Source organism: Mandrillus leucophaeus, unplaced genomic scaffold, assembly GCF_000951045.1.
Source record: "Mandrillus leucophaeus isolate KB7577 unplaced genomic scaffold, Mleu.le_1.0 Scaffold1170, whole genome shotgun sequence".
NCBI lineage: Eukaryota > Metazoa > Chordata > Mammalia > Primates > Cercopithecidae > Mandrillus > Mandrillus leucophaeus.
In genome coordinates this window covers 3,788-16,488 of record NW_012099988.1, presented here as the reverse complement: position 1 = coordinate 16,488, position 12,701 = coordinate 3,788, and the positions used below count along the sequence as shown (strand labels likewise).

General features: G+C 37.5%; 1 protein-coding gene across 1 annotated transcript; it reads right to left on the bottom strand.

The window, feature by feature from the left end:
• Positions 1-10,929: 10,929 nt before the first annotated feature.
• Positions 10,930-11,877, bottom strand: LOC105554430 (olfactory receptor 14I1-like). Its single transcript, XM_012000909.1, has one exon. The coding sequence runs from the start codon at positions 11,875-11,877 to the stop codon at positions 10,930-10,932; it is 948 nt and encodes a 315-aa protein (XP_011856299.1).
• Positions 11,878-12,701: the final 824 nt, after the last annotated feature.

Below are 12,701 nucleotides of genomic sequence, written 5' to 3'. Positions count from 1 at the left end.
ATTTCTGAACTTCAAGTGAAATGCAGCTTAATGATCTGGACACAATATTAAGGAAAGAAAAATAGACATTTTAGCAGCATATATAATTTGGAAATTGTTAACAAGCATAATTATGTAATTAGGTAATCAAGGGAAAATGGAGACTTTCCTATTTTGAGCAACAGTAAAGCAATGATTAAGTTTTACTTCTGTAAGTTGTTTGAAATACTGTAATAGTAGAAAAGAGGAATAAGAATAGAATTATCTACTTGTCTCACAAAATGTGAAAATGGGAGATTTGACTGCAGTGACAACGGTACAGTGCAATCATGCCTGTTTGCTGTCCGCTTGGAAGTCAGTCATAGCCACCTTGGTGTGGTCAGCCAGTTACTCCAGGGATTTACTCATGAGACTCCTTCTGTTACTTTTGAATGATAGTATTTTTTTTAATGCCATAATCATACCTTATAATGGAGTAATCAGGATGAATTTAATTGGTAAATGTTTGGGAAAATGCCAAATTTCCTGATATCTTACTGTGTGAATCCTTAAGTAACAGGGAGAGATGATGACTGTAGAGTATTTCTCCATGGCCATATCCCAGGATCCTCCATTATGGACATTTTAATGAGTCACACATTTTTGATGAAGGAAAGATGATAATTCTCTAACCCTTCTGGGGACATGATGATGCCATATTAACAAACACGTTTTTTCCTTCCCAGAATAAATTACCTCCTTATCAAAAGGGTAATTACTGGGGTTTCTCACCCTCAAGTTCTTTTTCTTAGAGGCAAGGCACTGGGAATAGCTCACTTTCTTCTGACACATTTCCAAACAGGCTCCAAATTCTGGTTCAGAAGCCATCTAATTCTTTCTAGTATTTGCAATGGACATTTTCATGTTGTACCACAGACTACATGAACCAGGAGTGATACCTTTTTGAGCCATTGTAGAGAGATTCAGCTCCCAGAGAAATGACATCTAGCCATGTGATACTTCTTACTCGTAACTGAGGATCAAATTTCACCTGTGCACCAAACTCTCCAGGATGTTTTTTAACATCTCATGATTCGTCCAGGTGGGGGATAAAGAGTAGGTATTCTACGTATTCTGTGCATACTGACACTCAATTCACGCAGTAGTCAGTGGCAGGAATCTTGAACACTGACTGACTGGTTTCTGCGGGACCTCACATTTGTTTCTTAGCTTGAGCTTTTCTTGAACGGCTCCTATGGCTCTGGGACCTTGACTTGAACAAACCTATTTATTTCCTCTTGAGACACAGGTAGCCGGAGATACCATGGGCAAAGAAGTAACTTCTGAGGCCAGAAAACACGTTCCTGGCCAGAAATAGGTATGTAGATGGGAGGGAACCGGTCCAGTGATGATGGTCAGGTTGTATGGTTTATTGCATGTAACTATGACATTAAAGCAACAGAATTGTGAAGTCTGTGTATTTCAAATGAATGATTTCGTGTTTTTCCTGTTTCTATTTCAGAATCTTTTTTTCTCATAAATTGTCATGATTTCTGTTTTTTTTTTTTTTTTTTTGATGCACAATATTATGTCTGCTCAAAGCCAGCAAAGAATAGGTTTAATTTAATCAGCTCTGAGCTTTCTATATTCTTCAGAATAAAAAACTTTTCAATTCAAAGCTTTCTCTGTGGGATACACACTTGTGAAACATCTTATCAGGGTTTAATGTCATTTAGTTAAAAGAGAATTAAGTCAGGATATGTTAGCTGCTCAGACAATTAATTTTATTTATGACTATAAATAGATTCCCAGAAGTTCAGTTCCAAAAGGAGATTAAGATATGGCACACATCGCTACTTATCACACTTTCTGCTCCTTTATTTTTCTGATCTGCTTAGTGCTATAATTACTTTTAAAAACAATTAAAGTGCTTGTCACCCACCTTTCATATAAATATCCTTCTTCCTCTCATGCTACATCCCATAATCTCTGCATCCTATTGAAAGGACATTGGGATCAATTTGAGTATTATTTTTGATGCAACTTTTTTTGTTGTTTCTAAAAGGAAAAACTAGTTAGCTAGCAATATTTACTGTGTTTGGCCTAGAATTATGTCTATTCTGTTTGGATCAAAAAGCTGTGTTTAGAATTTTTTAAAAAATATGTTTTTTATATTTATGTTTTGTTGTTGGATTTGGGAAATTAGAAAAAAAAAAAATCTGGCCAGGTGTAGTGGCTTACGCCCATCATCCCAGCACTTTGAGAGGCTGAGACAGGATTGCTTGAAGCCAGGAGTTTGAGGTCAGCCTGGGCAACATAGCAAGACCTTATCTCTCAAAAAAAAAAAAAAAAATTAGCTGGGTTAGCTGGGTGTGGTGGCAAATGCCTGTAGTCCTAGCTACTCAGGAGGCTGATGTGGGAGGGCTGTTTGAGCCCAGGAGTTGGAGGCAGCAGTCAGCAATTATTGTGCCGCTTTACTCACACCTGGGTGACAGATGGAAACCCTATTTCTAAAAAAATTTTTTTAAGTAAAAATATTTACCAGAATAGAGCGAAGGATAAACGATTCATAGCAATATTTGTATACTTGAAAGTATTTTATAAGGAGTAATAGTTTATGGGTTCAGATCTATGACAGCACTTTGCACTCTACCCTGCAACTACATTGCAAAATAATAGATGCTCATCTGGAAGGACGAATCTGTGTCAGGGAACAAGGCGTGTTATGGGGGCTTGCATCCTTTGTTGATTCATGTGGTGTTTCTGATGGTGAACAGCTAAGAGGAACAAATGGAGGAAGTGACGCTAAGGCCTGCGTCTCGTGAATGGGCATCGTCTGAGCAGGTTGGTGAGAGAGAGATGAGCACTTATGAGTGTGAGGAGCTGCGGGAAATGTCCAGCACAAGGCAAAGAGAAGGGTTTTATCAATGCTTGTGTTACAGTCAGGCAGGATACTGTGTGGTATGAAAACACTTAGAAGTTTGCAATAGTTTAAGATAGATGATTGGGCCAGAGGTAGACCCATCACAGGATGTATTATGAGTATTTCGTCTTCTAAGGGTGGCAATCCGTGGTGTTTAAAAGTGGTAGGTGTTGTGGGGACACAGAAAACAGTATTTTTATAAATAGGTCGTTAGGAAAACATATCCCATGGGATGCCCCAGAGCCATGTGGATTCATTCTGGGCAAGGAGGCCAAATGTGCCTATGTTGGGAGAGCTTTCACCTGACAAATCCAGAAGTCTGCTTCACGTGTGGTTTAGGGCCCACGTGATGGTGTATGTGGGGCTGAAGGAAGATGAGATTGCACAGAAGAATAAACAGAAGTTCAGGGAAGAGAGTCAGCATCTGGGGAGGGCCAAAAAGGAAACTGGTTGGCCCTTGGAAGAGACTCCTTAGGTATTGTGGAAGGGGCAATGTATTAGTATGATTTATTTTATCTCAATTACATAACTTGATTCTTTCTAAGATACATTTGTATATTTAGGGAAACTGATCTTGGAGTACAAATATTTTTCTACTTGAATTAAAAAACTTTATTTCATTAAATTTTTCTACTTTAACAAATTAATGATGTTTTGTGGTATAGATATTTTAGTTTTAAAACCAAATTACAAATTGTTCACAATATCCACATTAACTGGCTGTCATATGTGGCTATCTCTGTATGAAGTACATTCTATCGAAATGTTTCTGAAACATGACCACAACTTACCATGCATATGTGTGGATTTTGTATTATTATTTTAAATGTGCTATTGGATTCTCTTTTTTCCTAAGGCTTTGTTTAGGGCTTTTTTCAATGTTATTTATTAAATATTTATTATTTTGTTAAATTTTAATTTTGAGATGTTGTTTTTGCTTTTACTAGGTTTTATTTTCTGGTAGCTTTATAACTTATTTAACTTAATTATTTTATCTTGTTTAATAAATATGTTAAAATTGTGAATATGATTATGTTTTGATATTCAGCTTTCTTTTTAATGATACATTTTAATAATCTCCCTTGAAATGTTGACATTACCTCTTACTGAACTTTTTGTTATTGATTTCAGTTTTACAGCAATGAGAGAGTACAGGAGCAAAATTTCTGCTTTATTCATAATCAAAATTTTTATTAAGGCTTAATACCTGGTCAATGACACAGACCTTATATTACTAGCATTTTTGTTTTTTAGTATAATAATGTTGTGTTATTTGGTGCATGAAAGCTTGTCAGTAATATTTCCTCAAAGTGTATTTACAAAGTAACTACAAGATTCAATGTTTTAGCTTGGATATTAGTTTTCATGGTGTTAAAAAGTAAGTTACTTATGTCAAGAAACTTACTGTAAGAACTTTAGGACATACCATGTTTTTGCTGCTTGACTTTTTCATGTCTCCTTTTCTAAGAACTTCATTTTTCTTGTTTCCGTTGCATTCTGTGCACATTACTCAAGCACATCTTAATTCTGTTCCATTTTTTCCTCCTAACTATACTATATGATCTAAGCATTATATATTTCTGTATTTTTAAAAACGTACCTGGGACAATCCCTCTTTTTAGTTCGATTCTCATTTCAAACCACTTGTTTGACTCACTGGAGGTTATGATAAATGTATTGAGAATGTGGACAATTACTTTTATCTTCTGGAATATATACAACTTCTTGGAGCAATTCTTTTAAAATGCACATTCTCTACCTAACTTTTGTTTTGTAGGGGCCTTTTTTCTTTTGTTTTTTCTTTATCTCATTCTTATAGAATATTATTTTAGTGTGCAAAGCCTAGGCCCACTGGGATATTTCTTTACTATCTATCATTTCTGAATATAGACAGTCAACAAGCTTGCTGTTTTCCCAGATACACTGGGATGGTTTGCCTTTACTTCTTCTTCTTTTTTTTTTCCTCGGTGCTCTTGTACTTGGAATGTAAAACTTCTACTGGAGGATTAAATATTGGTACTTTAAAAATTATGTTCAGTCCTTCAGCAACTTGGTGAGAAAGTGTGGGTGGACATCTGGAAGTTTCACTCAGATACAGTTTTTCAATCACTTTTCCCCCAAATAAATGAAATCTCTACTAGGAATCATACCCAGCTCATCTTGGCATTTAGCTCTGTCACTCACTTATGGGTCTAGCTAATCTTCCCAGCAATGAGCAATCTACTATATGAAACAATAATTCCAGTGGGATATTTTATTTTCCACGACCTGCTATATTCTACACCTCATTTCTCCAAAGCTAGTGATGTGCAGAATGGTGCTCAGAGAAGAGGATTTTGTGCTCTGTGTCCATGTGATTTTGTTAAGTTTCAGTGTATCAGGAACATGATTTGTGGAGTATGTGATATAGGCTTATAGGCATTCCTAATTTTAGGGTTGTTCTTGTTCACGTTGATTTTTTTTATTTTATCAACTTTTGTGAAGGTTATTAGGTTAAAGAAAGAAGTTATAGAAATACTACATTCAATCTAGCAATATTTACATTTTAAAAATTGTTTCTTAGAACTAATGTCAAACTTTTCATGTTTAGTAATGTATGATGTTCTTAGTGACCAATGAGAATGGTTTTCTTGCTCAGAAGAGTTGCTGTTGTTCAGTAGGTTGAAGTTCATCTTTTTTAAAAAACAAAATAGACTGACATGGGCAACTCTCAAGATTTCAGATAGCACACTGCATGTAGGGATAAACAGTACCAACATTACTTTGCTTGGAGTGCTTTGGGAGTCACTGGGACCCCAAGCCTTAGTGTCATGCATTTTACATGTCATGCATTTTACCCATGTAGCAAACCTGTACTTGTTCCCTTTAATCTATAATACTGGGATGCAAGGTTAGTTCAACATATGCAAATCAAAAAATGTGATTCTTCACATAAACAGAACCCAAAACAAAAACTGTATGCTTCTCTCACTAGAAGCAGAAAAGGCTTTCACTAAAATCCAACATTTCCTTATGTTAAAAACCTTCAAGAAACTAGGCATAAAAGGAACATACCTCAAAATAATGAGTCATCCATGGCAAACCCACTACCAATTTTATACTAAATGGGCAAAAGCTGGAACCATTCCCCTCGAGAACTGGAACAAGACAAGGATTCCCATCTCACCACTCCTACTCAACATAGTTCTGGAAGTCCTAGTTAGAGCAATCAGGCAGAAGACAGACATGAAGGGCATCTAAATAAGAAGGGAAGTGAAAATATATCTCTTCACAGATGATATAATTCTATACCTTGGAAATCCCATAGTCTCTACCCAAAGGCTCCTAGATCTGATAAGCAACTTCAGTAAAGTTTCAGAATACAAAATCAATGTAAAAATTCAGTAACATTTCTATATGCCAGTAACATCCAAGCTGAGAGCCAAGCCACAAAAAGAATAAAATACCCTAGTTATACTTCTAACCTGGGAGAGGAAAGATCTCTACAATGAGAATTGTAAAACACTGCTGAAAGAAATCAGAGCTGAAACTAGCAAATGAAAAAATATCCCATAATCATGGATAGGAAGAATAAATATGTTAAAATAGCTATACTGCCCCTCCCCACCAAATATTACAGATTCAATGCTCTTTCTATCAAATCACCAATAACATTCTTCATAGAATCAGAAGAAACTATTCTAAAATTTATATGGAACTAAAAAAGAACCTGAATAGCCAAAGCAAAGTTAAGTAAAAAGAACAAAATTAGAGGCATCACACTACCTGACTTCAAGCTACACTTCAAGGCTACAGTAACCAAAATGGCATGGTACTGGTACAAAAACAGACATGTAGACCAGTGAAACAGGTTAGAGAACTCAAAGATAAAGCCATACACCTACAACCATCAGATATTTGAAAATGCTGACAAAACAAATAATAGGGAAAAGACCGCCTATTCAATAAATGCTGCGGGGATAACATACCTCATATGCAGATGATTGAAACTGGACCCGACCCTTTCACCACATACAAAAATAAACTCAAGATGGATTAAAGACTAAAATGTAAAACCTAAAACTATGAAAGCCCTGGAAAACAACCTAGGCAATACAGTTCTGTACATAGATATGGGCTAAGATTTCATGATGAAGACAATAAAAGCAATTGCAACAAATCCAAAATTGACAAAGGGGGTCTAATTAAACTAAAGAACTTCTGTAAAGCAAAAGAAGCTACCAACATAATAAACAGATACTCTACAGAATGTGAAAACATATTTGCAAACTTTGCATTCAACAAAGCCTTAATGTCCAGAATCTATAAGGGACTTAAACAAATCAACAAGTAAAAGACAAACAACCCCATTAAAACATAGGGAAAGGACATGAACAGAATCTGTAAGTTCTTTATAGAAAAGAAGAGCACAAAAATTTGAAAACCTTGAACTCTAGCCATGTGGCAGAGAAAGAAAAGGCTTTTTCTTTTTCTTTTTTTTTGTCGGGGGAGAAGAATTTAAGCAGACTGTGGAGATACCACTGGATAGAAAAATTTACATAACTAAAAGGGAGCCAAGAGCTGATAGCCAATATAATGGGGAAGAAGGCTTGGAAGACTTTTCAAAGACCTTTGTGGTAGCCCTTCTATCACAGGACTGGAAGGCTGGGAGGGAAGAATGGTTTCATGAGACAGACCCAGGGCCTTGCTGTCTTGTACAGCCTCGAGACCTTGGTTTCCACATCCTGGCTGCTCCATCTCCAGCGAGTGCTCAAAGGAGCCCAGGTACAGCTTGAGCTGCCATTTTGGAGAATGCAAGGCTTATGGTATACCTGTGAATGTCCAGAGTGCAAGAGTTAAGGAAGTTTGGCTACTGCCTAGATTTCAGAGGATGTCTGAGAAAGCCTGGGTGCCCAGGCAGAAGCTTTCTACAGGGCAAAGCCCCCACAGAGAACCTATCCTAGAACAGTGTGGAATGTAAGTATGGAATTAGGACCTCCACACAGAGTTCCCACTGTGGCACTGTCTAGTGGAGCTATGAGAAATGAGCTACCATCCTCCAGACCTAAGAATGGTAGATCTACTGGCAGCTGCCACCCTCCAGACCTGAGAATGGTAGATCCACTGGCAGCTGCCACCCTGCACCTGGAAAGGCTGCAGACACTCAACCCCAGGCCCTGAGAGTAGCTGTAGGTGCTAAACTCTGCAAAGCCACAGGGCAGAGCTGGCCAATGCCTTGGGAACCCACTCCTCACACCAATGTTCCCTGGATGTGGGACATAGAGTCAAAGAAGATTATTTTAAAGCTTTAAGATTTAATGACTGCCCTCTTGGGTTTTGGACTTGCATGAGGTCAATAGACCTCTTTTTTGGCTAATTTCTTCCTTTTGGAATGGAAATGTTTACTCAATGCTTATACCCCATTATATCTTGGAAGTAATGCACTTGTTTTTGATTTTACAGACTCATGGGTGGAAGGAATTTGTCTTATCTCAGATGAGACGTTTTGGATTTTTGAGTTAATGCTGGAATAAGTTCAGACTTTGTGGTGGCTATTGGGAAGGTATAATTGTATTTTGCAGTATCAGAAGGACATAGTATTTGGGAGTTCAGGGGTGAGAGAATATGATTTGGATGTCCTAGCAAAATCTCATGTTGAATTCTAATCCCCAGCATTGAAGGTGTGGCCTGGATCAAGGTGGTGGATCCCTCATGAATGACTTCAGTCATACCCTTCACGATGAGTGAATTCTAGTTCTGATTTCGTGAGGTCTGGTTGTTTGTAAGCATATGACATCTGCCACCCGTTCTCACTTGAACTGTTTCACCTGCTTTTCCAGGTGATGTGCCTGCCTCCCATTTGCCTTCTGCCATAACTGGAAGCTTCCTAAGGCTTCCCCAGAAGCAGACGCTGCTAGGCTTCATCTAGGTCTTGCAGAAATCTATGACCTAATTAAACCTTTTTTCTTATACATTACTCAGCCTCAGGTATTTCTTTATAGCAATGCAAGAATGGCCTCACACACTGCATGTTCTTACTTATAAGTGGGAGCTAAGAGATGTTTACTCAATGCTTATACCCCATTATATCTTGGAAGTAATGCCGTTCTTTTTGATTTTGTACACATGGGCTTAGAGAGTGGAGTAACAGACATTGGAGACTCAGAAGGGTGGGAGGATAAGAGGAGATGAGAAATGAGAAGTTGCTTAAGGGGTACAATGTACACTCTCTGGGTAATGGTTATACCCAAAGCCCAGCCTTCATCACTATACAATATGTCCACGTAACAAAATGACACCTGTATCCCCTAAATCTGAAAAAATAAAGATAAAATTTTAAAAGAGCATCCTTAGAACCATGTGTTTAGAACATGTTTCTTTCTTTCTTAATATCTATTTGGACAAGTTGAGAAATACAGCAATAAAAGGCAAATGTAAGCATGCTTTCTTATAAAAATGGGTGCATGATATAAATATTGTTCTACATGTTTAATTTATATCATACCCACATTACATAAATATATTATATACACATTGTATAAAGATACATATTATAATATAGATAGATAGATTCAGAACATGTGTATCAATACACACTTTCATTGACTCGAAGGCCCAGCAACTATATAGTAGTTTACCTATAAAGAAAAGAGGATAATAGTAGATAAAAAGGAGTTTGCAAATTTCACACTATTTTTGCCATATTTTTAAATGATGCATTTATTTACTTCTTATGGATTAACAAAACTGAAGAAGTGGTAGGGCCTCGGAGCTGTGGTAGCGAGCCTCTGGAAGAAAGACGTATGTATGTGTCCTCCATGAATAAATATGCAACTCACACTTTCCTGTGAACAAAGAATCTTCATACTATGGTGTGGAGAATAATTATGCTTCTGCCCGGTACAGTGTCTCACGCCTGTAATCCCAGCACTTTGGGAGGCCGAGACGGGCGGATCACGAGGTCAGGAGATCGAGACCATCCTGGCTAACACGGTGAAAACCCGTCTCTACTAAAAATACAAAAATTAGCCGGGCGTGGTGGCGGCACCTGTAGTCCCAGCTACTCGGGAGGCTGAGGCAGGAGAATGGCGTGAACCCGGGAGGCGGAGCTTGCAGTGAGTGGAAATCGTGCCACTGCACTCCAGCCTGGGTGACAGAGTGAGGCTCCGTCTCACAAAAAAAAAAAAAAAAAAAAAAAAAAAAAAAAAAAGAAATACCAGGGTTTTTTTGGAGTAAAATCCGATCCTAGTTATTGTTGTGTCTCACTTCACTCTGCAACCACTCATTCTGTTTTACTTATCATGCAGAAATTTTCGATGAATCAAACATGACCTACATTTTTGCATCTAGACTTCAGTGAGAGAACAAAAGCATCAAACTATATTTTGTGCTGGAGTCCAGTAGTTTTTAGTCCACTATTTCACAGAGTGAAAGAAATCTTCAAGGATTCCAAGAAACATGGAAAAGCTGGTTTCAAGAGTTCAGTAGGGGTCTCAATGCTATTTCCTCATGGTGTCTTCAATCCCTTAGTTAACTCTAAGAGTTAACTATTTTATTAATTTGTCCAGTTTGTTTACAAGTGAATGCAAAGAATACAACTTAAACAGTAGGCTTCTCTGATGGTATTCTACTCCGGATTGACAGTATCCAGTAAGTATCCAGTATCCAGTATTCTACTCCGGATTGACAGTATCCAATATGCTGAAGTCCTCCCAGGTGCACAGGCTCCTGTTAAGGCACTGATGCATAAGGCATGGACATATGATGTCCTTTGTGCTTAGCTCAAAATCATTCTAACCATTTTCTAAAACATTCTGGGAGTCTGGATCAGGATTGTTGTGTCTTCAAGAAGCATATATGAATTATATAAATACAGTTTTGAGCAAGGAAAGCTAAGACAGATTTGTAGCTCACTATCACACAGGTAGACATAGAAAGACATAGTTAGACAACAAAATACATTAAAAAGTATCAATTGATAATTGACTGTGATGAATTGAAATTTAAGAACATATGTTAAATATAATGTACAACTATCTAAAATTGTTTTGTTTTCAGAATTTTTTTAATCAAGAAAATTTTCTGCTTGGCAACTTAAAATATCCGTGGAATATTTTGCCTAAAGCAGAGTTAATCCCCTTGTTCCGTAGACTGTAGATAAGGGGATTTATGAATGGGGGCATCATGATATAAAACATGGCTGTCAGAAGATTTTTAAGGGATGCTTTATTTGCAATGGGCCCTAAAACAGCAATTAATCCAGATACTACAAACAAAACAAAAATGACCAAATGTGGAGTACAGGTGGATAAGGCTTTACTGCGAGCTTCCACAGAATGCATACGAAGCACAGTTGAAAATATATTAATGTATGACATAGACAAGAAGGCGAAACATACTAAAACAATGCAAGCACTTACAGCAAGGATCACAGATTCAGAAAACTGAACATCTGAGGATGAGATTCTCATAACTTGAGGTACATCACAGAAATATTGATGAATCACATTGGACTTTGTAAAGGGAAGCCTGAACATGTTGCCTGTGTGGATCGCTGAATAGACCAGACCACAGGCCCAAGAAGCACCTGCTGCCTGTGTGCACAGACGTGGGGTGATGGTCAACCCGTAATGAAGAGGGTGGCAAATGGCAACATAGCGGTCATAGGACATCACCACAAGGAAAGCAAGCTCTGTAGATGCAAATAAAATATAAAAAAAAATCTGAGCTGCACATTCGTTGAGTGAGATTGACTTACTACCTGTCAGGGAATTCACAATCAACTTGGGAACACTTATTGAGATGCAGCAAAGGTCTATGAGGGACAAATTGCTTATAAAAAAGTACATTGGAGAATGAAGATGTGGGTCTATCACAATGACCATACCTGTTATAAGATTCCCAGTCAAGGCTCCCAGATATATGACTAAGAACAGCAGACCCTGCAAAATTTGGAGCTCCCGGGAGCTTGAGATATCCATGAGGAGGAATTCTGTGAAGATGGTGATGTTGTCCATACCTGATAATATGTTACAATAATCTGGAATAAAAAACAAAATTATAAAATGACACAAACACCCCCACAAATGCAGAAAATAGGTAACATCTACAAATGAGGGCAGCTATTGGCATCAATGTATGACTTCTAACCAGGAAGTCAAGGTAGAGGAAATGGACAAAATGCAAGCATTTTCAAATCAATGATTAAGCATATTTTCTCTCCAAGCATATTTTCTTTCATTCTTTCCAACTCTGCTGATATGCCACATTAGCTTTTAAAATCATAGGATCCGAGAGCTAAGCACATAAAGGAATTAAAATGAGATCGAGATCTTACAACCTTTCAGCTATTGAGCACATTTACTGTATTTATTTTTAAATGTTTAAAAAATTCTGCCAGGACACATCCAGAGATTATTTTCTCATTTCCTTCAATATCAAACTGTTGTACCAGATATGCTTTACGACAGATTCTTCGTCAGCCCAATGGTTTGAATATTCTCCAGCCATTATTCATTCTGTCTATTCAGGGGACTAGAATGACATTGGCTATGTCCCCTCCTCTGACAGGCTGCTCCAAAAGAGGTTTACATGATAAGTTAATGAATGACTCTGAGCTTCCTCTGACAATAGTTTTAATTCCATTGGGACCAGATAGATTATGCCCCACCATTTTTAAATTTCAGCTGCTCTCTAAGACATGTATATGAGCCTTCCTCTCTTTCTTTGCAGCATCATCTATAAAAGCTGTGATAATATTCACAACTGAATGTATTTTGTTTTTCTGTTGGCAGTGTCTGACTATTTCCTTTGCTGTGCTCTCATTCATCTCTTCTTCTGC